Source organism: Alternaria ethzedia (genome assembly GCF_023757985.1).
Source record: "Alternaria ethzedia strain BMP 0044 chromosome Unknown scaffold_7, whole genome shotgun sequence".
In the NCBI taxonomy this organism is placed as follows: Eukaryota; Fungi; Ascomycota; class Dothideomycetes; order Pleosporales; family Pleosporaceae; genus Alternaria; species Alternaria ethzedia.
The window spans coordinates 95,980-120,514 of NW_026056200.1; the positions used below are offsets into that span (position 1 = coordinate 95,980).

A 24,535-nucleotide genomic window follows, 5' to 3' on the forward strand; every position below is an offset into this window, starting at 1 on the left:
GCTGCGCTCCCTCACCGCATGCGCCGATGCAGATGCCAGCGATTGTGGACAGCTCCATTGTCGCTTTTTTGCTACTCGCACTGCCGTCCAGTCTCTAGCAGACGTGTCGGTGTCGCCCAGGTATGCTCCGAGGTGCTCGCACTGCTGCGGGCTACACGGCGCATCCCTGGGCGCGGAGGCGCTGCCCTTCGTTCTTTCCTGGCGAGTTTCAAGTTTGGTTAGATTGCACGCAGAAGCACACGGTCTACCATTCGTTGGACGCATCCATCAGAAGCGGCCCTTGACGTTATCATTCATAGCGCGGCTGGCTGATGTTCTTCCCCGAGCACCAGAGCACCCAGCATCCAGTCCCCGTCGCCCAACCTGCCCACCCCTCAGAGCATCCGCCTGCAGCCCGTTTGGTGTTCTGAGCAAGCCCAGTGCAGCAGAGTTACATGTCAGCCTACGTCTGGTCGCAGACTCTGCCGCACAAGCCGTGACTCTGGCCTTCTGTCATAGCTGGGCACGCTATGGTGATGGGCGGCGGCCTCTGCACCCGCTTCCGGCCACAGCGGTCTGGCTCTGCACTTTCGCCCGACCGAGCACGGAAGCGGTCGCTAGGCTAATGCGAGACACTGCTACAATACTGCTCGTCCACTTGCCTCAAGAAACACTCTTTGTTCCCCCTGGCTGCTTATCACGTTGGAATCGTGGCGGACGTGTTCGGCCATCGGCCTCTCAAGCCCCTAACAGCGGAGCAGACGCTCAGACTCGCCCTTTCAAAAGCCACCGAGGGCTACAGACTTTCGCGTACCCTCCCGACGTGACCCATAGCTGTCAGGCCCTCATCTTACTGAAGAAGTTCCATCTGCATCTATGTAAATAGGACGCACGACGTTGGGCATCACCGCTCTCGCATCAGCCATGACGTTTATCATCAACAAACATCACGAAGCGCAAGATCGTGCAGCAGCATGCAACCGCCTCAACAAGTCATTAAATGTGTACATACGGCTGCTCTCAGATACAGCTCGCATCCATCCACAGTCGCAGCAGCAGACGAATGGATGGATGGCACTCAATCGTCCTCATCCTCCATGACGAGCTCTGTCAGACCCTCGTCCGCAGCCCAGTTGATCCCGCTACCCACGATCATGGCTGACAATATACCTTTCAACGTCCTCACCCTCCGTCGCGAGTCCTTGAGCTCCTTATCGACCGCATCGACGCGTTGACGTAATTGCGGATCTTCAATGTCCTGCACCGACTGCGCCTTCATTTCTTCGGCCAGAGCAAGCATGGTCTGCGCAAGCTCTCGGTTCTTTTGATTTGCGACAATGTTGTTCTGTTCGGCCACACTCAGAGATTTATTCGTAGAAGCAAGCTTCGACGTCAGTGAGCCATGGATCATGGAAACAGCATCGTTCTCGGTCACCAGCGGCAGTATGCGCCTACACAACATCAGACCATGATTCAGAGCGATCTGCCCAGGAACTCACTTCTCGGCGAATGGAGTCTGTTCGCCGCCATGAACGGCTTTCAGAACGGGATCCATTACTAGAACATTGTGTGTGATTTTGTTTCTTATCTCGTACTCTGCCCTCGCTTCCATAGCCTCGCGCTGCGCAATAGTCAGGCGCTCCTCCAGCAGGTCATCTGGAAGTGATGCAAAGTCATGCGCGTGTACTACAGAAGGCGATTAATATACGAAGATGCTGTGCCATACCATGTGCGAGACGTGCCTGATTGTTGTGCTTGTAGCAGGCTTTGCTGCAGCTCAAGTTCCTTGAGCTGATCGTAGAGCTGTAGGGCTAGCTCCTCGGTATCTGAAAACGCGAACGCGTCGCTATGGTTCGTTTGTAGCAAGTCCGCGTAGTCGCTTGGATCTTGTGTTTTTGTCGTCGCGTCTGCCATGTCAACATCCCCTTGGGCGGCCATAATGCTAGCAGACGGTGTTGACGTAGATTCAAGTTTGCGACCGAGACCGTGTTCACCTGACGGCACGCGATGGTTCCTCTAGGTGACTGCTATGATGCAGCCTCGCGGGGCCCATGCGCCGATCCCTGCATTAACCCTCCTTGGCGGTATCTGGTACGCATGTGCTCACGCCTCAACTTTCCAAGCCTCGAATCCGCTCTCGCACAGTTTCGACACAACTCCACCAAGCGGAGGGCAAGGCCGAATGTCGCTACAGATCGCTGTAGCTCATACGGGCCAGCGCCTCGACGCTGATCCCGTCGCCTTTACTACAGTCGATGCGCTCAAGCACTGGATCTCGAAGGCAACGGAGATAGCGCCCGAGCAACAGGTCTTACTCACAACACAGGGCAAACACGTCAAGCTCCAAGCGCTCTTAACTGAGGTACGCGTCTACTGTGGGATTTGTAGGACACACACTAATACTTGTGCCACAGAAAGAGATATTCGTCTTCAGTCGCGAACTCTCCAACAACCCGCAGGCTGCCATATCCTCCACACCACTGCCCGATGCCTTCCAACCCAACGATGCGCCGAACCACCTTGCGAAGAACACCGACCTCGGAGCATGGCAGGCCCTCTTCCAGGCCCGCCGCGACTGGGCTTTTGGCCTGCTCGAAAGGTCGCTCTCCATGTCCCAGATCGCCTCGAAGCACTTTGCCGAACAAGCCACCATCGAGAGAGCAACCCAGGTCGCCGTCGGGAACCACGATGCGCACATCAAGGGCTTGGACCAGAAGTACAAGGCAGCAAGGGAATGGTACGATGGGGTCGAGAAGGAAGCCGGGGACAACATCCGGCGGCTTGACGCCGACTTTGAGCAGCTGGGAACGGTGCCTGCTACCTTGAACTTCGCGCGCTTCTTGGCCAAGGAGATGAGATCTCCCCAGAGCATTCCCAGTAGTACTCTTGTCCGCAAGACCCTCCAAGAGTTCCTCGACGTCGAAGCGATCAAAAAGGCTACATCAACAAGCAAGCGCGTTCGGGAGGCATTTGGCAAACACATGGATAAGATGCGCATGCAGCTAGAGAATATCGAGACAGATTACAACCAACTCCTGAGCGCCGTCGGCCAAAGCCAGAGCCGTTCCATGGCTGATGATTCCGAAGAGCCCACGCGCCTGTACAACGAGATCGATGCCGTCGTTAAGAAGGTCGAGTCGGACTTTGAACACGTCATGGGGCTAGAAGCAAACCCGAAGTCGGTCGCGCAGGTGTCCAAAATGGCCTTGCTTCATACGCGAAACTTTCTACCGGCCATACAAGAATACAGCGTGGAGATGAGCGATCTCGTGCGACGGGCGGTGGAGCAGAAGAACGCTGCCATCAGGAACTCGGTCGAGAGCATGCAGGGTATCGCAAACATCGAATCGGTCATTGCGAGCGTCGGTGCGCAACTTGAGCAAATCAGTATCCCAGACGATGGTGTCGCTGCCTTTGAGCTCATTTCCCTCGTCGGTCGGCTGCCTTATGTATACGGTACACTGCTAGTCGAAGCCGTCCGAAGACGGGAGTGGACCGAAAGGATGGAGAAGGATACATCCTCGCTTGCTGAGGAAATGGCAACTTTTCAGGAAGAGGAAGAGCGTCGGCGCAAGCGATGGCTGAAGCCAATATCAGATGTTGTAAACCTCGAAGCCTTGCAAGGTGGCTCATTAGGATTCGAGCTGAATGTGCAACCTGAAAAGACCGTCTGGCCGATGGTCACTCGAGAAGAGCTCCAAGATTACCTCCAGGACTTGCAGAGACTGGATGGACAGCAATCGGAAGCCGAATTATTTGCCCAAGCTATCAAAGATCTTGACCGACCTACAAAGCAGCAGATCAAACGCGCGAAGAACTTCAAGATGGGTAGTGTTCATGAGCCAGCTTTCGGCAGAGGCTCTCAGCTTATGATGCGAGGCGATGATGAGTTACGTGTACTCAAAGAGGGCAATGCAAAGCTCGAGGAGGAGCTGAAAGGCTACAGGAGCCGGGTGCGACGATTGGAGGATCTGGTACATCGCCAGAGTACGGCCAACAGACTCTCAATAGGTGGCGCGCCTCCCTCATTCGGTATACCTGACCCAACCGACCCCGCGACGCCAACAGCAGAAGTCGCTTCACCGAGACCCCAAGAAGAGCTATCCCGTCGCTCTTCGATCTCTTCCAGGCGCTACTCGGCGAATACAGGACAAGAAGACAAGCGTCGTATTCTTCGCCTTGAACAACAGCTCGCGGCGGAGAAAGAGGCTCGTGCCAAACTTGAGAGCGATGCGCAAGCACGGAGAGACGATGATGCAGATCAGCAACGCCAGTTTGAGGAGGCCATGTCAACCAAGAACAACATCATGGAAAACATGCGAGCGCAACAAAAAGAATTTGCCGACGAACGCAAATCGCTCGAAGACGAGATCCGCGCATGCAAGGCCAAGATCGAAGAAGCCGAAGATGAACTTGATCGCGTCCTAGGCAGTCGGGATAATGAGCGAACAGGTGTAGATGCCAGAGTCCAGGAGCTGGTTTCGCAACTCGAAACAACCCGCAAAGATGCTGCCGAACAGAGTAAACAAGCAGATAAGCGCATCGAAGCTCTTCAAGCGGAGCTCCGTGAGCGCTCAGCAGTCAAGACGCAGGAGTTTGACTCGTTGACAGCAACCTTCAACCACCTGTCGCCAGGTACCAACGTACCGGACGATCACGCTATGCTTGTCGCACAACTTGAAGATCTTGCAGCGCGATCACTCAACCACCAAAAAGAGCTAGAACAGGCTGTGGCGATGGCAAAGTCAGACAACGAAAATGCCCATGCTAGGATCGAAGAGCAAGAACAAGACTTCAACACCAAGCTTGCCGAACACGAGAAGGAAGTTGCAGCTGTCCGCGAAGAGCTTGACGTGGAGAAGGCCCGTGTCACTTCTATCACTGCAGAACTTGAGGAGGAACGAGAGCATCTACATAGCCTCCGCGCCAAGTTTGCTGAAGGCGAGACCGGCTCCGAAGCTCTCAGGAAGCGCGTTGAGGAGGAAGAGGCCAAGGTTGGTCGTCTTCAAACCGAGCTCGCAGAAAAGAGCTCGCACGCCAACAGCCTCGATGTCGAGCTTATGCGCGTAGAGAAAAAACTCCGCAAGCTTGAGGAAGCGGACTCGTCCCGTACCCACCAGCGTATGCATCGGGCGAAGGACCTTAGTGAACGGCTATACACGCAGCATGAGCGTCTGATCCGTCTAGTCGAGACACTTGGATTCGTCATCACTCATGAGCACGGTGAAATGATCCTCCAGCGAGCGTCTAGACTTGGGAATAGCACCATTATGACAGACACTAGTGCAGGACTTAGTCGAAGTACAACAACGCCCTCGCCCACTCCACTCAAGCGTTTCTTGGAAGACGTCGGAGATCTTCACTTCCTTCAGTGGACCGAATCTACAAGCCCAGAGGAAGAAGATCAGCGATATCAGGAACTTATTCAGAAGCTCGAGCTCTTCAACACTGAAATCTTTAGCGACGCTGTTGCGAAGCGGATGCGTGATATGGAGCACACTGCACGAAAGTGGCAGAAAGAAGCCCGGGCATATCGCGACAAGGCCCATCGCTTCCAGGCTGACTCGCACGACAAGATCGCCTATCGCTCCTTCAAGGAAGGCGACCTTGCACTCTTCTTGCCGACCCGCAACAATGCCCATCGCCCTTGGGCTGCCTTCAACGTTGGCGCACCACATTTCTTCCTCCGCGAGCAGGACACGCATAGATTGGGAGGGAAAGAGTGGCTTGTGGCGCGCATTTCGAAGGTGGAGGAGCGCGTTGTCGACCTTTCCAAGACGATGGATGGTGCAACTCGAGCATCGTTAGATGGTCGATCTGTCGCCTCTAGCAATGCCATTTCATTCGAAGACGACAATCCTTTCGATCTATCCGACGGATTACGATGGTACCTGCTGGAGGCGACCGAAGAGAAGGCGATGGCTCCAGGCACCCCAGGTATTAAAGGTGCAGTCACGGTGAAGAGCAGCCTAGAAACCGGACTGGGCGAGATGCAGAAAGCCAAGAAGAAGTCCTCCATGGACCCGGCAACTCAACTTGGGAAATCACTCGACAGTCGCCGCAGCAGTGGGACAAGCAAGAAGAGCGCGCCCCTAGTTGGCCGTCACAATTCGGCTGAAGCGCTCTCGCCAGCTGAACGACCCGACTCGAACCCAAACTCTGCGACAGCAACACGGGGCGCGAGCCCAGCTGGCACACATGGTCCTAGCCATCTCAGGGAGTCGTCAACGAACGGCGTAGACAAGTCTGCGGACGATGGAAATGGGGGCAATGTGCGCGACCTACTATGGGGACCTTAGGTTTTCGCTTTCTGTAAATCTAAGCTCCCCGAACCATGACCTTTGCTTACATCGCTAACACTACGCAGTCATCCATCGCCCAGCTCCAATCCCTCCGCAAGACCTCCATATCAGGCCCATCGAATACACGATCGGATACATCTCCCGTCAAAAGCAGACTAGGAAGTCAAGGCGATCTGAGAAGTCCTCTTAGTGACTCTCGAAAGTCGCCGCTCGCAAGGAAGGGAAGCATATGGGATTCGTTCTTTCAGTACGACATCGAATATCAGGGCAAAGCATCGAAGAAATAGACTTTTTTTGGAAGCGGTCGGAGAAACGCTTGTCTATACCATCCTGAGTGCGAGTATAATCGCATGCGCTGAACATATCGGCTAGTTCATTGTACATTATATAGGATCGCATGCATGATTACAGAAGGAGCAGACTTGCTGAGGTATATGCTCTGATACCACACCATATGATAGATATATAACTACTATTCAGTTCGCACCTTGACACTCCATTAGGAAGGCTGAGGAAGATTACACGCTATAGCACCTCCAGGTCTTTCCCCGTCTTTCGTGGTGGTTGTTGATCACACGCCCGGGTGCCGCATGTTTCGGATCTCGGCTCAGGCGTTCTTTTGTGGTGTATTTTAAGCAGGAACACTAATGCAGTATCCTGCCTATATTGGCTTCGGAAGGAGGCATCGCATGCTCTGTATGGCTGACTCGTGTAGTACATTTTACAAACGATGCCGAATTCGCGGATCAATGTGTATGTCTGGTGTTGTGGTTTCATTTGCCAAGGACTCTGTCGTCGGTATGTAGGATGCCTAACCGCCACCACGGCAAATCGGATGTGATGTCATGGTTCTATACTGTGAGTTGACTGAATGTGGCAGGGTGATGATGACTGGAGCGGTATAAAGAAAGAGGCGGTCACCCCGACTGCTATGGCTCTACAGCCTGAGAAGAAAAAAACCCCTAACGAGTTCTCCACGACGTCCATCCAACATGCTTCCTCGTATGAAACACCTAGTCCTTGCTTCTGTGCTAGGCACGACAGCGTACGCACAATCGTCTTCTGATTCTGACCCCGAGTCCTTGACATGCGATGATCTCTCCGATGGCCTCGCATACAATGCCTCCGTCACCCACAACACAACTGCTCTAAGCATGTCCTGGCTCGGAAGCGAATTAGTGCCGTTGTTCTCCGAAGACAACGGGATCAATTGGCAGATCTCATCTTATATCGGGCCTTACATCTGGCCTGGAGGTGGAATCAGCGAGAACGACACTCAATCCGTTCTATGGTTCGACGTTGGTGAATCGGATACAGAACGTTTGGGCAATCGGATGGGTTTCTGCCACAACGTTGTCCCGTTGCAGGACTTCACCAGCTCGAATCTGACGTTTAGCAGACAAGTTTTGGAGAGGGCGCAAGATGACAATGGGGATTGTAAGACGATGCTTGGAGAAGAATGTGTGCAAGCTCTCCAGGCTTGGTACTCAAGTACAGGGATGGTGTGGGGATCTCAGGATTGCAACACTATCACCCACAAAATACCTTCCGAATGTGAAGGCATGTTGGCCGAAGCTGTGACAGTTGGTAAGTCCTGAATTCGTGGCAACAAAGAGGGCAGAGATCTAACTAATGGCGCTTATAGACACTGCACCATTCAACGCCTCTGACCACGTCCGCATACGGGAATGGGCCAAGTATGACAACGAAACCTACACTGAGGATTTTACCGTACCTACCTGCGACGACCGCAATCTGAGCAGTGGTTGGGGTAATAGGTTCCCTATTCACACCGACTACGACGTGGCACTGAACTTTCCTATTGTGGACATCCTACACTTCTATCCCACCACTCCCGTCACCAACCGTATGACCGGTCGCAGCGTTCATGCAAAAGTCGTATGTTTGAAACCTGGGAAGGTGCAGGACGGAAGTCGGGCTCCGAGAAGTGCCAAAGCGGTGCTTGACGAGAAATTCGGTCCACAGGATGGAGAAGACTCTCAGGATGGGGATGATGCTCAGGATGACGAGTCTAGTGCCGAGAGAGCCATTGGATGGAGTGGCAGGGCTGTGTTCGCATCAATGGTTGGCACGATTGTTGGAGTCTGGCTCGGTCTGTAGAGTACCCAAACGCTTTAGTTGATGCAGCGTATGCCCGAGAAAGAAGCATGTCCAGTTTCGACCGTCATCGATCGGTGTGCAACAATACCGGAAGGATCGGGAATGATGATCATATAGAACTGTGGCCCACTGCGCAAGCAAAACTCCACTCTTGGACTAAGCCCCTCACTGCTTCTCCACAGACACCGGACGAAGCAACCACACCACAGCTGGAGAGTGGCGCTAAAGCACAGCCAAGCAATGAGCTTACTCTTTACGGATCTGAACCGGCATGTGATTGTGGCTTGACAGCCACGTTATTGCCGAATGCCCTTGTTTATAGTGAAAGAAGAAACCGTAAGAATAGAGAGCACGGCTTCCCAGTTACGTGACGAGACTTCATCAATGTAGTGGCATCGTAGTCTGGTGTGCTAGCGCTCTCTATGTGCGTCATTGGAGATACGTCACACTGGAGGCCGCTAGGAAGTGTGAGTAGGTACTCAGTGTGAAAGGGTTCGCGAGACTTGCCGGAGCGAAAGTACCCTGTACTCACAATTGATGATTTTTCCAGGACACAGGGTTCAGTAAGGCGAGCAGAGCACGCAGGAGGGGTGTGCCTAGCATTAGTGGATCTGCCGCATTTTGTGGGTATGGGGAATATTCAGTCATTGAGCTTGTCATTGACCACTTCAAAGAATTGTGAATACATGCGGAAATAGACTTGAATCTCATGGTGTTCCTTTTGTTACTTACAATGATTGCTAACCTGACGCGCTTCCGGATCGCTCCGTAGAGCGGGTCAGAGGAGAAGGGAACACTGCCGGTCTCAGTCATGCTTAGAATGCATGGGACGTTGTCAACCCTAGGAATCGTCATTCAAAGTCAAACTGGCACTGCGACAGCGCCGAGCAGAGGCGCATCGGACTCCATCACGATCAGACTCAAGCCATACTATCTGTGTCGCGTGGCTTGTGTATCTGTGCTGGCACCAGTGCCATGCGCTGGAACCGCCAACAGGATCGCCGGCACCATGGAGTCGTGCTGAAAGCTTGGAAAGGTGTCATAACCACGGGGTTGGAACCATTGTTGTCTTGCTGGGCCTGTGAGAGTTACACGATAGCCTGGGCAGACGCTTGTCAAGCATTTGCGATAGGTCAAGAAATGCCTCGCAGTTGCGGAAGCACTATTTGGCTAAGCAGAACGTGTGGCGCAATCTTGGTAGCTTTTGTATGGGCCTACGATAATACCAGACCGCGTGATACTAGGCGGATGTTGGAGTTGGTCATGAAGCGGGGTCGTGTGTGGACGAAGATCGAACCTGAGCCAAGCCGGGGCCAAGAGGACTAGTTGGTGCCAAGGGGCGTGAGAGACGCGTGAGAGGAGCGGAGCGAATCGCGAGGCGAGCTGATGCATAAAGGCGTTGAGGCTGTGCTGGTGGGCCGATTCGATTAGGGCGCTCCTGTCATGGGTTCTGACACACTGACAATTTAGCTCTGATCTGGCGTTCCTGTGAATTCCCACCCCTTTGGGCGGCATGTAATATGAGTGCCTGAATTGATTCGGGTAGCAGAAGTTTTCGCAGGCCCGTGGGCGGGAGGATAGATGAAGGGATGAAGATCAACCGACAGGGCTGATGTGCTAGCGCGCTGCGCTGCGTAACGGGTATCCTGCTGCATACGGGACTTGTCTGATTGATGGCACTATCGGAGGCTTGCTACTATGCACCCACGGCCAGGGTACTGCTGTGCAGCCTGTGATAGAGCATGTCTTACCGGAGAGGTGCATGTGTAGCCGCCTTTCTAGTCAATCACGATGCACGCGAGCGGCATCCCAGCATGGGGCCACTGTTGACGTCTGTGTTACACACCGTGGTAAGAGTCCGAGATAAGTGCCGTGTACTTTTTGGTTGCTTCTTCGCATAAACAGCTGATTTCGGGCTGCAGGGCGGGAGAAAACGGCACCTGCTCAAGCGGAGCGAGGGGACTTTTGCTTCGCAAAGCACAGTGTTGACTTTTACCATTTTGATTGCGATCTGGTGATGACGGGTGAAAAATGGCAGCGGAAAGTGGAGTACATGAGAGACCACGAGGCATGACTTCATCTGAAGCGCATTCCGGCCATGCCTGTACGGGCGATGCGCATGCTCACCCGCCAGCGCTGACCTGGGATTCAATATGTTCCGCTCGCTACCGGTCCGATAGCCTTGGAAGTCTCCATAGTGTAGCACAGTGCAGCGAAAGTTTGGGCATGGAGGGCAGGAGATGGCTTTTGGCAAAATAGCAACCCCCTTGTCGCGGCGCTGATTAGCAGAGCGTCTGAGCGCCGTCGTGTCAGGGCAGATTTCTATGATTGTCATTGTCGCAAAGGGTGGCACAGGGGTCCAGCGCCAATGGGTTCCGACACGCTGCGTGGTGAAGGCACTGGAAGGGCTCTCATGGCGGACGGCGCACCTCGTTATCTGAGAGCGGTGAGAGTCGATAGCACACGGATCCAGCAGGCTGGCACGGATCTGCTTGCAAACTCTCTTGGTCCGCCGTTAGTGCCAGAGCCCGCGTTTGTGTCCCGGTGCCGCGACGGACATGAAGGAGTCGCCTTGTTTGGCATCACGGGCGTTGCTGGGCTTGGGCACACCTGGTCAATCCTCTGCGCGCTAGAAGCTGGAACCCTCGACCCCTGCCGCCTCCGCCGCCCAGCAGAGTGGTCCGTTGTGTTAAATACTATGGCGTCTCCCTAGCAGTCCACGTCGTCGTACCATTCCAAGGTTTACTCAGAAACACCAGTGCCAGCTACCAGCTAGATCAGCCTGACCTGATCACCACCCTGCCGCAGCTGTCCTGACTCATCGCCCGGCTGCCTTGCTCGTCCGTCTCCTCGCTGCAGTAAGCAACCTTACCAAGCCGCCGGCACCGACCCCATCGTCATTCCACCAAGTTCCGGCCTGGGCTGAGTCTACATAACACCGTTGCTTTTCGCCGCACCTGTCGTCCCCCATCGCGCTTGCCCGCTCTAAACTCCGCCGCACTTGTCGTTCCCCGCCCGCCATTCCCTAAACAAGTAGGTAAGGGGTGATCGACCACGCGCGTCCCAATCAGCCATCAAACCTTGGCGCACGGCATCCTACACTGTCAATCTCCACTCCACGGCCCTCCTGCCCTTATAATCGGACCCGCCGCTTCTCTGGACATCACCGCAGACTCCATCTACGCCAGCACTCTACCACTACCGCTTCACTACCACCTATTCACTAGTGGCCACTAGCGTCTACCCCAGATTGCCACCCGTTTTGACCTCGTGACTGCATCCCGCCCGTCACCTCCAAGACCGACACCACGTCTCCCACCACGACGTCGCCATCACCCGCAACGTTTCCCGGAACCACACCCCGAAAACGAATCTACCTCGACATCACTTGAAAACAATACAATGTGCGTCGCCGAACTCTGCGTCACGGTCCTTCCGTGCCAGCACCGCTGGTACCACTTGGTGCGCCCATGCAGCCCCTCCAGCAACCTCTCCACATGCGGCAAGAAGTTGGGAATCTCCGGCTGGGAAGTCAAGTGCGACCACTGTCCCTACTGCCACGGCCACGTCTCCGAGTTTGAGTACAAGCTCATCGGCGACGGACCAGCACCACCTGTCGGATCCCTCTCAGGCCTCGCACGCGCACACTCGACGTCTCTGAACGCAGCCCGCCGGGACATCCGCCTCGACAACATCACCCGAACCGACAGTGCGACCAGCGTAGGCAGCAAGAGCAGCTTGGTCACAGCCGCCTCTGAGAAGAACCGCGCAATGAACTCCCGACTCGACGCCTACTTCTTCCCCTCGGCTGACCAGCCCTACCCCGCTGTACGAGAAGACGACGCCGAGAGCAGCAGCGCGACCAGCCCAAGCGACACATCAAGCAACGACCGCGCAAGCATGCGACACTCGTCCATCTCCATGTCGGCTGAGCCCTACAAAGCCAACATGCTCTCGCGTGTCCGGCAACGCACCAAGCGCATCTCCACCATCTTCAGATGAACGGACCGTCAATATTGCGCTTTCCTTAGCCACGTCAGTACCTACACAACCCACCTCAGCTCTTGGTAGTCCGCATCGCGTCCGAGTCTAGGCTGTGGCTGAAGTGAGGAGTCGCTTCCCCATTGATCCACTTAGCCACGTTTTCCTCGGCCCGAACGGCAATCACATGCCATGATCATGCACTCCGCGGACCGTGCAGGCCATCAGCCACACCTGTCTGGTCTCTGGAGCCGAACTTCTCAGCTCCTCACGACGACTGCCGAAACTCCACTCTTCACTTCATGTATCTGTTTTCCTCAACCTCGCCTAGCGCGTTTTGGCCTGTTTCTCTCATCTCTCTCTTACTTCGGATACCCACTCTGCTCTTGCATTCTGCGCACGCGAACGTGCCCCGGCGACGGGTACTCTTGCGCACTCATTTCGGCCGCGGCGTTCTCACGTAAAAACGACAGGGAGTACTTCAGGCGAACACGAAGAGGGCAAGGGCAACCTGCGTTTGCTTCCATTTTGGTTTGGAATTACCGGGGTTGTCTGGCGTTGGGCAGCAAAACGTTTGTGCGTCATAAGCGGCAGGCGCTTCGTCGCTTTCTTTCTCGCTTGCTGTTGCTATGACTTACGAATGACTCAAGAGTGTTCTAGAAGCTAGTTTGTTACAAAATTCACATATGTTTGCAAACAATTACGTGCATCGCGCATTTACCCATCTCTCGAGTGTTGCAAGTGTTTCAAGCACCCTTACTGACGGATGTTACCAGATTGCCTGCCACACCCATGCATGGTTACGAATCTGTGCCACACCTGCGTGCCACACTTCCGCTCCCATGCAGGTGCTTCGCAAAGCAATCTAGACCTTGCGCTCTGGCACGTACAGACGCGTCACCGCTGCTTGGAGCTACGCGATATCGATACCCACCAGCGCATGCAGGCATGTACACTAAGTGCACCATGACACCCTTTCCACCCCGCCAAGCCATGCAGGCATATACTATTACACCGTATATTCCGCTCTGTCCGCCAAGCTAGCCATTTTCTCCCCACCAAGATGGAGAAAAAGCGAGCTTTTCGTTGTCGTGGCCAAAATCTCAGTTTGCCGTCGGTGAAGGATCCCTTTCTCGCCGAATGTCGTGTCCAAGCTCTCGTGACAAGTGCATGGACAATGTCACAAAGTTTGTTGCTTACTCGAAATCTGGTTTGCGCCATGAGTAACGTCTGCAGATCTTCAGCTGCCGGAGAAGTCCATGAACCCTAAGTGATGTGAAGGGGAAATAAACCTGCCCCAAGAGGAACAAGCACACCAAGCCTGAGATCAGCGTGCTTGATCTTCTCGTGCTGCAGGGCATCGATGGTTTGGGTGATAAATATCATCATCGCGCTTGAAGATCTGCTGCTACTCAAGTTTGTACCTTACTTCACAGACCAAGTCATATGTCTCGACATTGTGGTACACTTGCGATCATATGACTACAATTTTGATCAAGCACTATAGTGAGTGGAAAGTATCAGGCGTGGAGATCAGCAGAGCCGTAACGACAGAGCCAAAGAAATGTCGCATCGCACCTGATCAATTTCGACAGCTTTGCCTCACGAGTAAGGAGAGACAACAGTACCTATATTCGACGCACGACACGCAGGGACAATGTGCACAGCCTCTACGCCAACGTCACACATTGACAAGCCTTCAATATCAACACATAAGCTTCGCACCAGTGTCGCGAAACAAGCAATTTGGCAGACCAAGCAATTGAAGCGCAGAGATCAACCTGCCAGCTGGAAGGTTCCATCACTGCACATCACTCTCGCCGAGTGAGGGGTTCGCATCAAGGGATTTTGTCGGTTGGGTTTTGATCGGCAGAGAAATACAGTTCGGCATCAACGGGGAGCGACGATCATGACGCTCGGTGCAACGCAAAAGCATATGAAACCAAAGACTGTGATTTTAACGTACAACCGGCAAGACGATTGCTAGTGTACGATGTTACTGTAGCCGCTCTGGATAGACAAGCTTTGTGGTAGTAACGGATCATTGTATTCGTTTTTTAGTTTATGTGAAGACTACTCAGTGTAGTAACCGAAGTACCTTGACCAGGTCCGCTGTTACACCCATGGCAGTGACCTCGCCGCCAGCACCGGCACCCTGGATGATGAGCGGGTTGTCGCCATATCGCTTTGTGTAGAATGCGATGATGTTGTCGCTTCCCTTGAGTGCCGCAATAGGGTGGCTTGTGTCGAACTTCTCCAATCCGACCTTGACCTTGTTGTTTGGTACGTCGACGCTTCCTACAAATCGGATGACCTTGCCTTCCTTCTCTGCCTCTGCCTTAAGCTTCTCCATTTGGTCGTCGTATTGTGGGAGTTTCTCGAGGAACTCGTCGCCGGATGAGCACGACTCGAGCTCCTTGGGGATGAGAGACTGAACGGGGAATGATGTTGGCGATTCGACCTTTAGGCCAGCGAGACGGGCGAGAATGGTAAGCTTTCGAGCGACGTCTAGTCCATTCAAATCGTCGCGAGCGTCGGGCTCAGTGTAACCCTTCTCTTTGGCTGATGTTACCTCAGCTGAGAAGTTTCCACCTCCACCGCCGAGAGGCTGGAAAGAGTTGAAGAGGAAACTCATGGTTCCGCTGAAAACGCCCTCAATCTTTGTGACTTCGTCTCCGGTCTCGACCAGATCCTTCAGTGTGGAGATAACAGGCAGTCCCGCGCCGACGGACGACTCGTGGAAGACGTAGCCACCAGCACCATTTCCGTTGCTCGCGGCATCAAAGATCTGTGTCCACAGGCCATAGCTTCCTGAGAAAGCTTTCTTGTTTGGCGTAACAATGCTGATTCCCTTCTTCAAGAAAGCAGGGTAGCTATCCGCAACGTCCTGGTTGCTGGTGTTGTCGACGAGAACCACCTTGCCAGGCGCTTTCTGTAGATACTCGCAGAGTTGTGGGAGCGGCAATGTGGGGTTGGAAGTGTTTTGGAGCTCGGATTCCCAGTTGGAAAGGGATTTGTAGTCGGCGTGGTAGACAGCTTTCTTCGAGGTGCTGAGCCAGATGAGGGAGAGGTAATACGGCGACGAGGGCGATTGGGAGAGACGTTTAGAGAGGGCAGATAGTTGGGAGAGGAAGGCTTTGCCTACGCCACCAGCACCTGTAATTGTTAGTATGAAGCATGTATGTGGGAAGATTGTTGCGCGTACCGATAACGGCGATGAATACTTGACGAGGTAGAGGCATGTTTGTTTGTTGTAGTCAATTGATTGTGCGAATCTTGATGCTGAGGACGTGACGTTTGTGTCAGCTCTCAGGACACAATGGGAGGATATCCAGACTTGAAAAGAGAAAGACTGCGGCTCGCGGAAATCACGGTGCGGCTCTCAAAGGTACTGCGATGTGGGGTTGGTGAATCAAATGTTAGCCAGGTGGGGTAGCTCCTGAGGTTAGTGACGCAACAAGCTCAGAGCTCCGAACATCGCCGCCGCGCCTACGCGCTCAGCACGCGACTGTCATCACCCAAACCGACTTTCATCCCCAACCCCACCATGTCCTCCAAAGACGCCCATCTCTATGGCGTGCGGCCCAAGGGACGCGCAAAGGCGAAAGAAATCTCCAGCTCGAGCAGCCTCGCCTTCTCCTCGACCCTCTCCAACCTCATCAAGAACTCTTCGACGGAACCGAACAAGCCCACCGCGGGCCGCGCACGGCCACAGAAGGAAGACATCTTCAAGACACACAACAAGAACGTCAAGAAGCGCGCACTGAAGGACCTGGAAGACACCGACTTCACACAGAAGCACCGCGGGCGCACAACCGAGGAGAAGGGCGAAGATGAAGTCGCATGGAAGCGCACGAAGCGGCGCATGGAAGAGAAGGCGCGCTTGTATGATGCCTTGAAGCGCGGCGATGTGGAAGATCTCGACGACAAATACGGCGTCGACTTTGACCGCAAATGGGCTGAGCAACAGGAAAAGGGCGAGGCGGAACACGCCAGCTCATCCGAGTCGGAAGAGGACGAAGAGGAGGAACTTGTAGAATATACGGACGAGTTTGGGCGAACGCGAAAGGGCACACGTGCAGAAGCTGCCCGCGAAGAGCGTCGAAAGCGCACCCTCGCCGCCGACGAACCCGACCGCTTCACCGCGCGGCCCAGCATGCCCACCAACATCATCTTCGGCGACACCGTACAAACACATGCCTTCAACCCCGACGAGACCATCGCCCAGCAAATGGCTGACCTAGCCGCCAAGCGCGACAAAGAACTTACGCCGCCACCCGAGGTACACTTTGACGGCAGAGCCGAGGTCAGGCAGCGCGGCATGGGCTTCTTCAACTTTTCCAAGGACGAGGAGGAACGGCAAGAACAGATGAGACGGATTGAGAAGGACAGGGAAGATACTGAGCGCGTAAGGCAGGAGCGCAAAGAGGCCGTGGAGAAGAGAAAAGCCATGGTCAGAGAAAAGAAGAGGGCCATACAGGAGAAGAGGAGCAAAGGGCAGGCGGAGAAGTTTCTGGAAGAGCTGGGCCAGGAGCTGTTCAAGGACGGAGGGACTGAAGTGGAGGACAATTCGACCGTCGCAGATGAGGGCAAAGAAGCTGCGTGAGCCGCAGTCTTGCCATTTCACATTCTACTATGATACCCCAATACGAAGCACACCTTCTCGTTCGAATTGGTGCTTGCGGTCCTGTACATCCCCGTGTGTTGGTCTTTCTATTTCCCCCAAAAATGTTGCTAATCTCAGAATGTCTGAGTGTACAGTCGTCGCCGTTGGTCTTGCTCGAAAACGCTCTGGTGCCGCTTAGCTGGCGGTCCAAATTCGTCGTCCAAGGCCTTTCTTAGACTCTTACGCCGATCTTCACTCTTGTGCCTGCCTTCGACTCTCTCTACCTGGTTCAGACCCCGCCTTACTCTCATATCCTCTGTCTGGATGACAGACGCCTTGTAGGTTGCGACGTATGGCCCATAGATGGCTTGGAGTTCTGGGCGGTCGAGCCAATTGAGTGCCTCATCGGCATCCATGATAAGCACACTTATCCTCGCAATGGCGTCTTTCGACAATGGCCTCTGAAGCGTCTTCATGGAGATACGGAATGTGTCCAGCGGATCATAAAGCACTAGGGGTAGCTTGAGATATGAGGACAGGGCGCTCCCTCCTTTGGCGATGATGTCCTTTCGTACGAGCGCTCCTGAACGGAGGTTGAAGTGATATGCGCATGTGGAGAGGAATCCCTGGACGTTGGGCTGCCCGTATAGAATGATTAGGGCATAATCAATTAGGCGTTCGCGGATCGCCATGTCGTCGTCTCGGCTTGACTTTGTATTACTCTTTTCTCTTGCGAAGCGCTCGGGGTGGAACGTGATGATGGCGATACGACGAACTGTAGTTGGGCTGTTGTCGTAGTACTCTAGCATTGCTGCCGGGATTTCTGCTTTGTAGCGTTGGGTGCCGGACAGATATAGGACCTTTGCTGTCCTGCCTCGCTCTTTTAGATACTGGCAGTAGTCCCGGAACGCTGTCCCTCCTGCTAACAAGAGAACTGGAGCGGTGGATTTGTCGAGACAGATAAACGCGAAAGTCTGCCAATAAAGGCGAAGCTGGCTGGGTACGCTGTCTAGGACCTTTTCAGAGAGACCAATCATCCGCTTTCTGTCGAGGCGTCGGGAGAAGACGTCCACCATGAACACGCCGGTTGTGCGAACATTGGCGACGTTGTATCCGAGTTTGATCAATAGCACAGCGATGGACTTGTTAGACATGTCGTTCAGTGTCCCATACGACATGTGAAGTGAACTTGTCGGGTCGCTTGTCGGGTAAGAGCTCATGACCATCAGCGGATCTTCCGGCGACCCGAACGGCTTCACCAGGTAATCCGGGCGCATATCTAGTCCTACTGTAGGGGTCGACGGTAAGGTGATTCTGCATTCATCATGTGACGCCTCTGCCCACAGGGCGTCGACGATGGCATTCGTAGCCGGCCATGTTGATGGCGACTCCAATATCCCAGGGATGTAGAGAGGTGGCGCATTCCGCGTATGTGTCTTGATAGCCCTGGTGAGCGCTGCGATCTCTGGTGGCGATGGCAAATCGGCACTTACGGTTGATCGTCTGCCCTCTCCTGCGTCTATAAGCCAACCATCATATTCGCCTACTCATCTTATACAACGGAAAAGTTGAACAGGTACGCTGAAGTCTACATTACTACAACAACACAAGTTTGAGAGAGTTTAAAGACAATGTAGTCCTATCAGCTTTTTTTGCATGTATTTCGTGGAGGTGGCAGTCCACTTTCCCCGTAGATGAGGAGTCCTCAAATTCTTAGCAATTTCATCGCAGCCTCCAAGCTTCTGACCTCAGACTCTAGCATCGATCGCCGTTCCCTCGTACCCGCATCTTCCCCAGCTATCAACTCCAGCTGCTCGACTCCCAAACCAAACACCATCTCAGGAGAGAAGACCCTGAGGGGGCTCTCTTCACCCTCAAGAAGAAAGTGACCGATAGCTTGCCGACAAATCACGTCAACAAAGCGCTTTCGTGAGACCTTGTAGTAGCTAGTAAGGACGTCAAGAATGTCTTCGCGCACTTGCTGCACGTTGTCTTTGTCTATGACCAGATTTCGCAGGTTAGTGGTCGATACGAGCTGAGGTTCGGCGCCATCCTCGTGAGGGAACTTCTCTTCGATATCAGCGTCTAAACGAGCTAACCGCTTCTTTTGCACCTCTGAGCTAAAGTAATGGTTGTACGTTGATGGCTTCCCTTCTCGCTCGATTCGCAGCAGAAATTGAGCCTGCTTCATAGCTCGTACATATGCTTTGCGTACTGCATCCATGATGAGATGATCCCATAGCAGGTCACAGATCTCCTTGTCGGGACAGACGTGGGCAAGGAGCTTGGCTATGTAGTCGTGCACCAGAATGATGGATTTGCTGACATGAGCCTGGACGAGTTGCGGCCACTTCTCCGACTGTTCCTTGAAGATCATAGCCAGTATGGTACCTGAGAACGTGCCCAGCTCTGGTCCTCGGTTCTCTTGATAGACGCGCTCAATATGCTTGGCAATGGGGTCTTCGTCAGAAGCGATCGGCTCTGGGCACTCGTAATCCTCCATCTCAACTATGTCGCATAGCTCAGGATAGTCTTCAAGTGTAGCTTGCACTAGCGCGGCGTCTTCCTCTCTCTTTCCAAGCTCGTAAGCCTTCTCTTCCTCATCTACACCAGATGTGGAGGATGTCGTTCGTTTGTGACCCTTATGCCAGAATTCGTTGGAGAAGGCCTCATTCATCTTTGTCACGGCAGTTATGAGCTTCAGACTTGGCTGTGCTGTGAAGACATGGTTGCCGTCGTAGGAGCCATTCAGGGCATTTTGAGTGATGGTTTGGAATTTCGTCGAGAGATTTCCTAGGTACGTACGCTGAGATGTCTCGTCAGTACGTGCAGGCCCTAACCCATCCAGTTGCTCTCGGAAGGCTGCCAGTTGGCCGAGAACATCAGATCTGACGTTTGGTAGTTCTCGTTTTGTGATGTTTGTTAGTAGGTTGCTAAGACGGGTCTTGAGCGAGCCCACGCCACACCTTTCTGTAGTCAACAAAGACCTCCACTCCGGCTTGGAGAAGAAGCGCTTCTCTTGCTCCAGTCGATCTGTGAGGGTAGATGCGCGATCGTCGGCGCCGCGATTCTTGACCATGCAGTAGCCCAGACGCAGCCTGTTCCGCCCACCCAAAACAAGTTCTTTGATGGTATCGCGAGTTGCGGTCTCCAGCACTAGATCAGGCTTAGTGAGCACACCCATTGTTCGAACACCTTCTGGATCTGCAACTTCGGCCATCTTGAGGATCTCTTGGGTTGAGATGTCGACATTGCATGGCAAGACCGCTAGGATGATAGTCCGGCTATTTCGCATATACGACTCAACCATGTTGCGGACCAAGGTAACGTCACTGTCGGTGGTCAGTGGAGGATTGGGGACGCGGAAGATACCAGGCACATCAATCACAGTAAAGTGCTCTTGGTCCGGGCCGTTGATCTCGATCTTGAGAATGTCTTCGCTGAACGCTTGTAGTTGAGAGTCGCCGGCATCAGAAGACATCCTGATCCCCATATGTCGGTTAGCCTCTGAGAAGCATTCTTCGAGTACATCGGCGGTAACCGTATCTCCTTCAACGTGGAACTTCCGTAGTCGCTCGACGAGTTCCGGATCTGCGTTTGGTCGGGGGATGATTGATACCGAAACGCTCTGCTCAGGCCGACGGCGACAAGAGATCTGCGTCGCATATCGTGTGCAAAGTCCGGCACCTTGCGGGAATGCGAAACCTGTAAGACTCTCTAGAACTGAGCTTTTACCGGAAGATTGGTCTCCGACTACTACAAGCTGGGGTAACTCAAGATCTCGGACATTGAGTTCTCGGAGCTTGTCTATCTTGTCGAGAAGGGCTTGGTTTGTAAGATTAGGTCTACTAGTATTCGTCATGTTGAGATGCTGTTGTATAGTGGAAGCAAGTGCAGCAGCTTGAATGCCCGATGTGTCAATGATATATGAGCTGCTTCTGTGTTTGTTCAAGATACCAAACAAACATAGCAATCCTGATGTTTCAATCGGTGATAAACCAGGTGCTTCCAGTAGTTCTCTTAGCTGAAGATCGTTTGAACAAGAGGGCGGGCGGGCCATGGAGATTGTCAGTGCACAAGGCCATCATCCATCAAGCCCATTGCTGGTATAGCCCAATTTTGCACCCAGTGAGACTCAAGAACCTGTTGCGCTGAAGGTCGTTCGTCTGGTCGAAATGCCAACATCAATCTCATGAGCTTGACAAATGACTGCTTCTCCTCCTCGTCCATCACGTCCACCTTGTTTTTGTTTCTTGGTTCTTGTATTGACTTCTCCAGAAGATCTTCCAACGACTGATAATCCAATCCTCTAAGGCTTCGCAGTTGATCGTCAAAATACTGGCTGCGATTCGCCCATCTCAGCCACAAGTCTTGAGGTAACTGTCCCAAAGCAGCGACTTGATACTCTAAGACTTGGTCGTTACTCGGGAACCATTCATAAAACAAGAGACGTTGACCCATGATACTGAACACTGCGCATCCGAGACTCCATAATTCCGCAGGGAACGAGAATTGCGAGACTGGGTCCAACAGTATCTCTGGAGGCCTTAGCATCAAGGGCGTGTGGGAAGATTTTCGCACATGAGATCCTGGCTGGAAGGATTCGCCAAAGTCGTTTAAAAAGATCTGGGAGTCGGCGAGTGAGAGCTTGTCACCGCGGCCCCCAAGCCAGATTGGTACGACACCATTGTCGGGCACCCAATGATCCAGAGGGCGTCCATCTACCCTTTCTACCTCTTCGAGCGTGGGTTGTCCATACCTTTCGTATAGTTGGTCTGAGGGAAGATCATCGATGGTATTGGGAAGGCGCAGAAGGATATTTGCTTCATGTAGATCTAGATTCACTGTCAGCGAATTGATAATCTACCCACATTAACTATTCCATCACACACCTCCATGAACTATCCCACGAGAGTGCATGAATGCGACTGCCTGAATAATCTGAGCAGCTATCGCTCGAGCTACTGGGAGCTGAAAATAACGGTAAGGGGACGCGTCTCGCGCTTCGGCAATGCTCATCATTGCAGGTGTCGTGACGAGACAGCGGTGCTTTCTCTTCGTACCACGTATCTCTGGACCTTCCACTTCGAATTCATCCAAAAGTTCAGGAAACAGCGTAGTACCGATATGTTCTTCGCCACCGCGTCTTCCCTCGTCCCACAAAGCCTTCAAGATGGTACTTTCGGACGGACGGTCTAGCCCTGATACACAGAATTTGATAGCAACATACTTTGCTAGGATCTCGTCACGCGCTAGCCATATAGTTGAATAAGAACCATGACCCAGTTTATGTACAATGTGATAGCGAGCCGAGCAGAAGCGCTCGCCGATTCGTACCGGATAGTAGTCTCCAACAGTGTAACGCTCGAAGGGTTCGATATCTTCCATCGGCTTGTACATCGGGAAGGAAGACTCTGGGTTCTCAGGCTTGCAATCTGACATCGGTTTTGTATAACTGCCAGATGATGTGTACTCTCTTACTGGGTTGCGAGACGTCGTGTGTGAATTAGCAGATATGTTGCAGGCGAAGCGATGAGTCGAGCGGAACCGTCGATGAAGAGTTGATCGAGACAACAAATCCATCCGCATTGCGAAGTCTTTCATCACTAACCGCAACTGCAGAGAAAGTAACAAGAGTAGGCGCTTTCATAGGTGCAATGTTCTCGCAAACGCGATTGTCAGGAGCTAATGACTGGGTCTGTTGAGGCCTGCCTGCTGGAGGTGGCGGGGAAATCAACTAGCGTCAGGACCCACCGCCACCCGCAGACCCGCCGACAGCATTCGTATATCACCTCAAGTCAGTGCAAATTCGGTATGCTAGGTACTGATTGCATCGGGCATGAACAAGCAGGTGTTGTCGTGGAACGTTGAGGTCCTTTTTTGGCGGGAGAGCTAAATGCATCTGTGGTATCTTTTAAGCACGCGCGTGGTCTCATCACATTCTTTACATTACGTCTCTACCGATAAGAAAATATATACCAGCCTCCAACATTACTATCGCACCGCACCGCGACTCGATGCATCATCCTGCTTCTACCATCGGGCACGTAGGCATCAGTGGACCCTTCCTGGAAGCTCGGCAGGCTCCATGTTTACATGATGACCTCCAGACATCTCAACCGGTCCACGGCTGCTATCCCATTGATATGCCTTCCGCGTGTGTCGCATGTTTCCCATGCTCAATTCAGATTCCTGTGCGAATTCATCCCGGGGACCGTAGCTGTATCCAGATGGCTGTACTTTCTCTTTTGAAGCGCCACGCTTTCGTCGAATGAAGAAGACGCCAAGAATGGTCAAGCAGATCACTGTAAGCCCTCCTAAAACTCCTCCCACGATAGGCCCAATGTTATTTGGTTTGTGTTCGGAAGAATCGGGCGTCGGATTTGACGTTGACGGCGGCAACGAAGCCCCGGACAGGACATTGGCGCTTGAAGGTGCAGTAGTAGTAGAAGATGGAGGTATCGAAGTCTGTGTATCTGGGGTCGAACTGTCCAAAGGTCCGCTGCGTTCAGTGGATGTCGTTGTTGCGACCGCGTCGTTCGGTGTCACGAAGATGCTTTCGGTTTTCGGCTCCCTTCCGCAGGCAATGTATGACAATGACTGATCCGACTCAATTAAGAGCGCAGTGGAACAGAACTGGTCGGATGCACTGGAAACTTTAATTAGAAGAGCCCCTCAGTATGTCTGAAGCTATAGAGAGACCGACCATGAAATACGGCGAACCGTTTGATCAGACAGTTGGCCGCATCCAGACGCACAAGAGCCTTGATCAGCGCATATACCGACTAAAAGACAAAGTTCGGCTGAATCGCCAGGGTGACAAAAGCCCCATAAGCCGTTGGCGGAATCCGCCAGGCAGACGAAACCAGGGCCAGCCCCTCGAGGTTTACTGGGATTGCCATCGGTGTATCCACAGATAGAAGCAGATGCATCGTCTTGTCGTCTGAAAATCTGTTCCTGGGCGTGAGATGCTTGCTGTGTTGCACGTGGTCCTAGGGGTGCAAAACGGCCACGAACAGGTTCCACGGAGCTCAAGGCGACAAGATACACGAGGAACCTCAACATCTCCCAAAGGCAATGTTGATGGTGACGACGGCGCGTTGATTGGTACAGTACTAGAAGCGAAAGAACAGATGCGACGATGGGTGCGACACGTAGGGGGCATAGATGCGACTTAAAGGCTACTGCTGACCCTACCGCAGGTCTGCGGTCAGCAGGGGCGATAATACAGCCATTTCTTAGATTGCGCTTATGCAGTCAATGGGGCGAAGATGTCGTGTTAGCCTTGAGGGAAACGGCCCCCATCTGCCACAATGTCAGCACGTAGCGTCCATGTTGAGTTGTCTTAAGCCTGATTATCGCCATCGAACCACAATGCCCATTCGCCTTTGATCTCCTAGGTCGATACACTCGCACCTCTGGTATCGTCGCGGATTCAGTATCGCCATAGACCTCATCGTTTGACACCAACGACATGCTCTCGGCGACCAGGGCAAAACCGGCAAGGATGGCAACGAGCGACGCATCCCGAGCACAACAAGCATTT

The 24,535-nt window shown here is 53.3% G+C and overlaps 7 protein-coding genes across 7 annotated transcripts; 4 read left to right on the top strand and 3 right to left on the bottom strand.

The window, feature by feature from the left end:
• Positions 1-1,057: 1,057 nt before the first annotated feature.
• On the bottom strand, positions 1,058-1,534 carry J4E87_003837 (uncharacterized protein; the record flags this gene model as incomplete). The annotated part of the gene is made up of 2 exons (XM_049375462.1): positions 1,058-1,430; positions 1,479-1,534. The coding sequence occupies 2 exons, from the start codon at positions 1,532-1,534 to the stop codon at positions 1,058-1,060; spliced, it is 429 nt and encodes a 142-aa protein (XP_049234447.1).
• Positions 1,535-2,161: 627 nt separating this feature from the next.
• J4E87_003838 (uncharacterized protein) lies at positions 2,162-6,568 on the top strand (the record flags this gene model as incomplete). The annotated part of the gene is made up of 3 exons (XM_049375463.1): positions 2,162-2,341; positions 2,394-6,251; positions 6,347-6,568. 3 exons carry the CDS (start codon positions 2,162-2,164, stop codon positions 6,566-6,568), a joined length of 4,260 nt encoding a protein of 1,419 aa, XP_049234448.1.
• A 1,141-nt stretch (positions 6,569-7,709) lies between these two features.
• J4E87_003839 (uncharacterized protein) lies at positions 7,710-8,402 on the top strand (the record flags this gene model as incomplete). The annotated part of the gene is made up of 3 exons (XM_049375464.1): positions 7,710-7,718; positions 7,760-7,868; positions 7,927-8,402. The coding sequence occupies 3 exons, from the start codon at positions 7,710-7,712 to the stop codon at positions 8,400-8,402; spliced, it is 594 nt and encodes a 197-aa protein (XP_049234449.1).
• A 3,402-nt stretch (positions 8,403-11,804) lies between these two features.
• Positions 11,805-12,404, top strand: J4E87_003840 (uncharacterized protein; the record flags this gene model as incomplete). The annotated part of the gene is made up of 1 exon (XM_049375465.1): positions 11,805-12,404. One exon carries the CDS (start codon positions 11,805-11,807, stop codon positions 12,402-12,404), a length of 600 nt encoding a protein of 199 aa, XP_049234450.1.
• Positions 12,405-14,460: 2,056 nt separating this feature from the next.
• J4E87_003841 (uncharacterized protein) lies at positions 14,461-15,625 on the bottom strand (the record flags this gene model as incomplete). Its single annotated transcript, XM_049375466.1, has 2 exons — positions 14,461-15,539; positions 15,589-15,625. The coding sequence occupies 2 exons, from the start codon at positions 15,623-15,625 to the stop codon at positions 14,461-14,463; spliced, it is 1,116 nt and encodes a 371-aa protein (XP_049234451.1).
• Positions 15,626-15,930: 305 nt separating this feature from the next.
• Positions 15,931-16,989, top strand: J4E87_003842 (uncharacterized protein; the record flags this gene model as incomplete). The annotated part of the gene is made up of 1 exon (XM_049375467.1): positions 15,931-16,989. One exon carries the CDS (start codon positions 15,931-15,933, stop codon positions 16,987-16,989), a length of 1,059 nt encoding a protein of 352 aa, XP_049234452.1.
• A 134-nt stretch (positions 16,990-17,123) lies between these two features.
• Positions 17,124-20,851, bottom strand: J4E87_003843 (uncharacterized protein; the record flags this gene model as incomplete). Its single annotated transcript, XM_049375468.1, has 2 exons — positions 17,124-18,497; positions 18,737-20,851. 2 exons carry the CDS (start codon positions 20,849-20,851, stop codon positions 17,124-17,126), a joined length of 3,489 nt encoding a protein of 1,162 aa, XP_049234453.1.
• Positions 20,852-24,535: the final 3,684 nt, after the last annotated feature.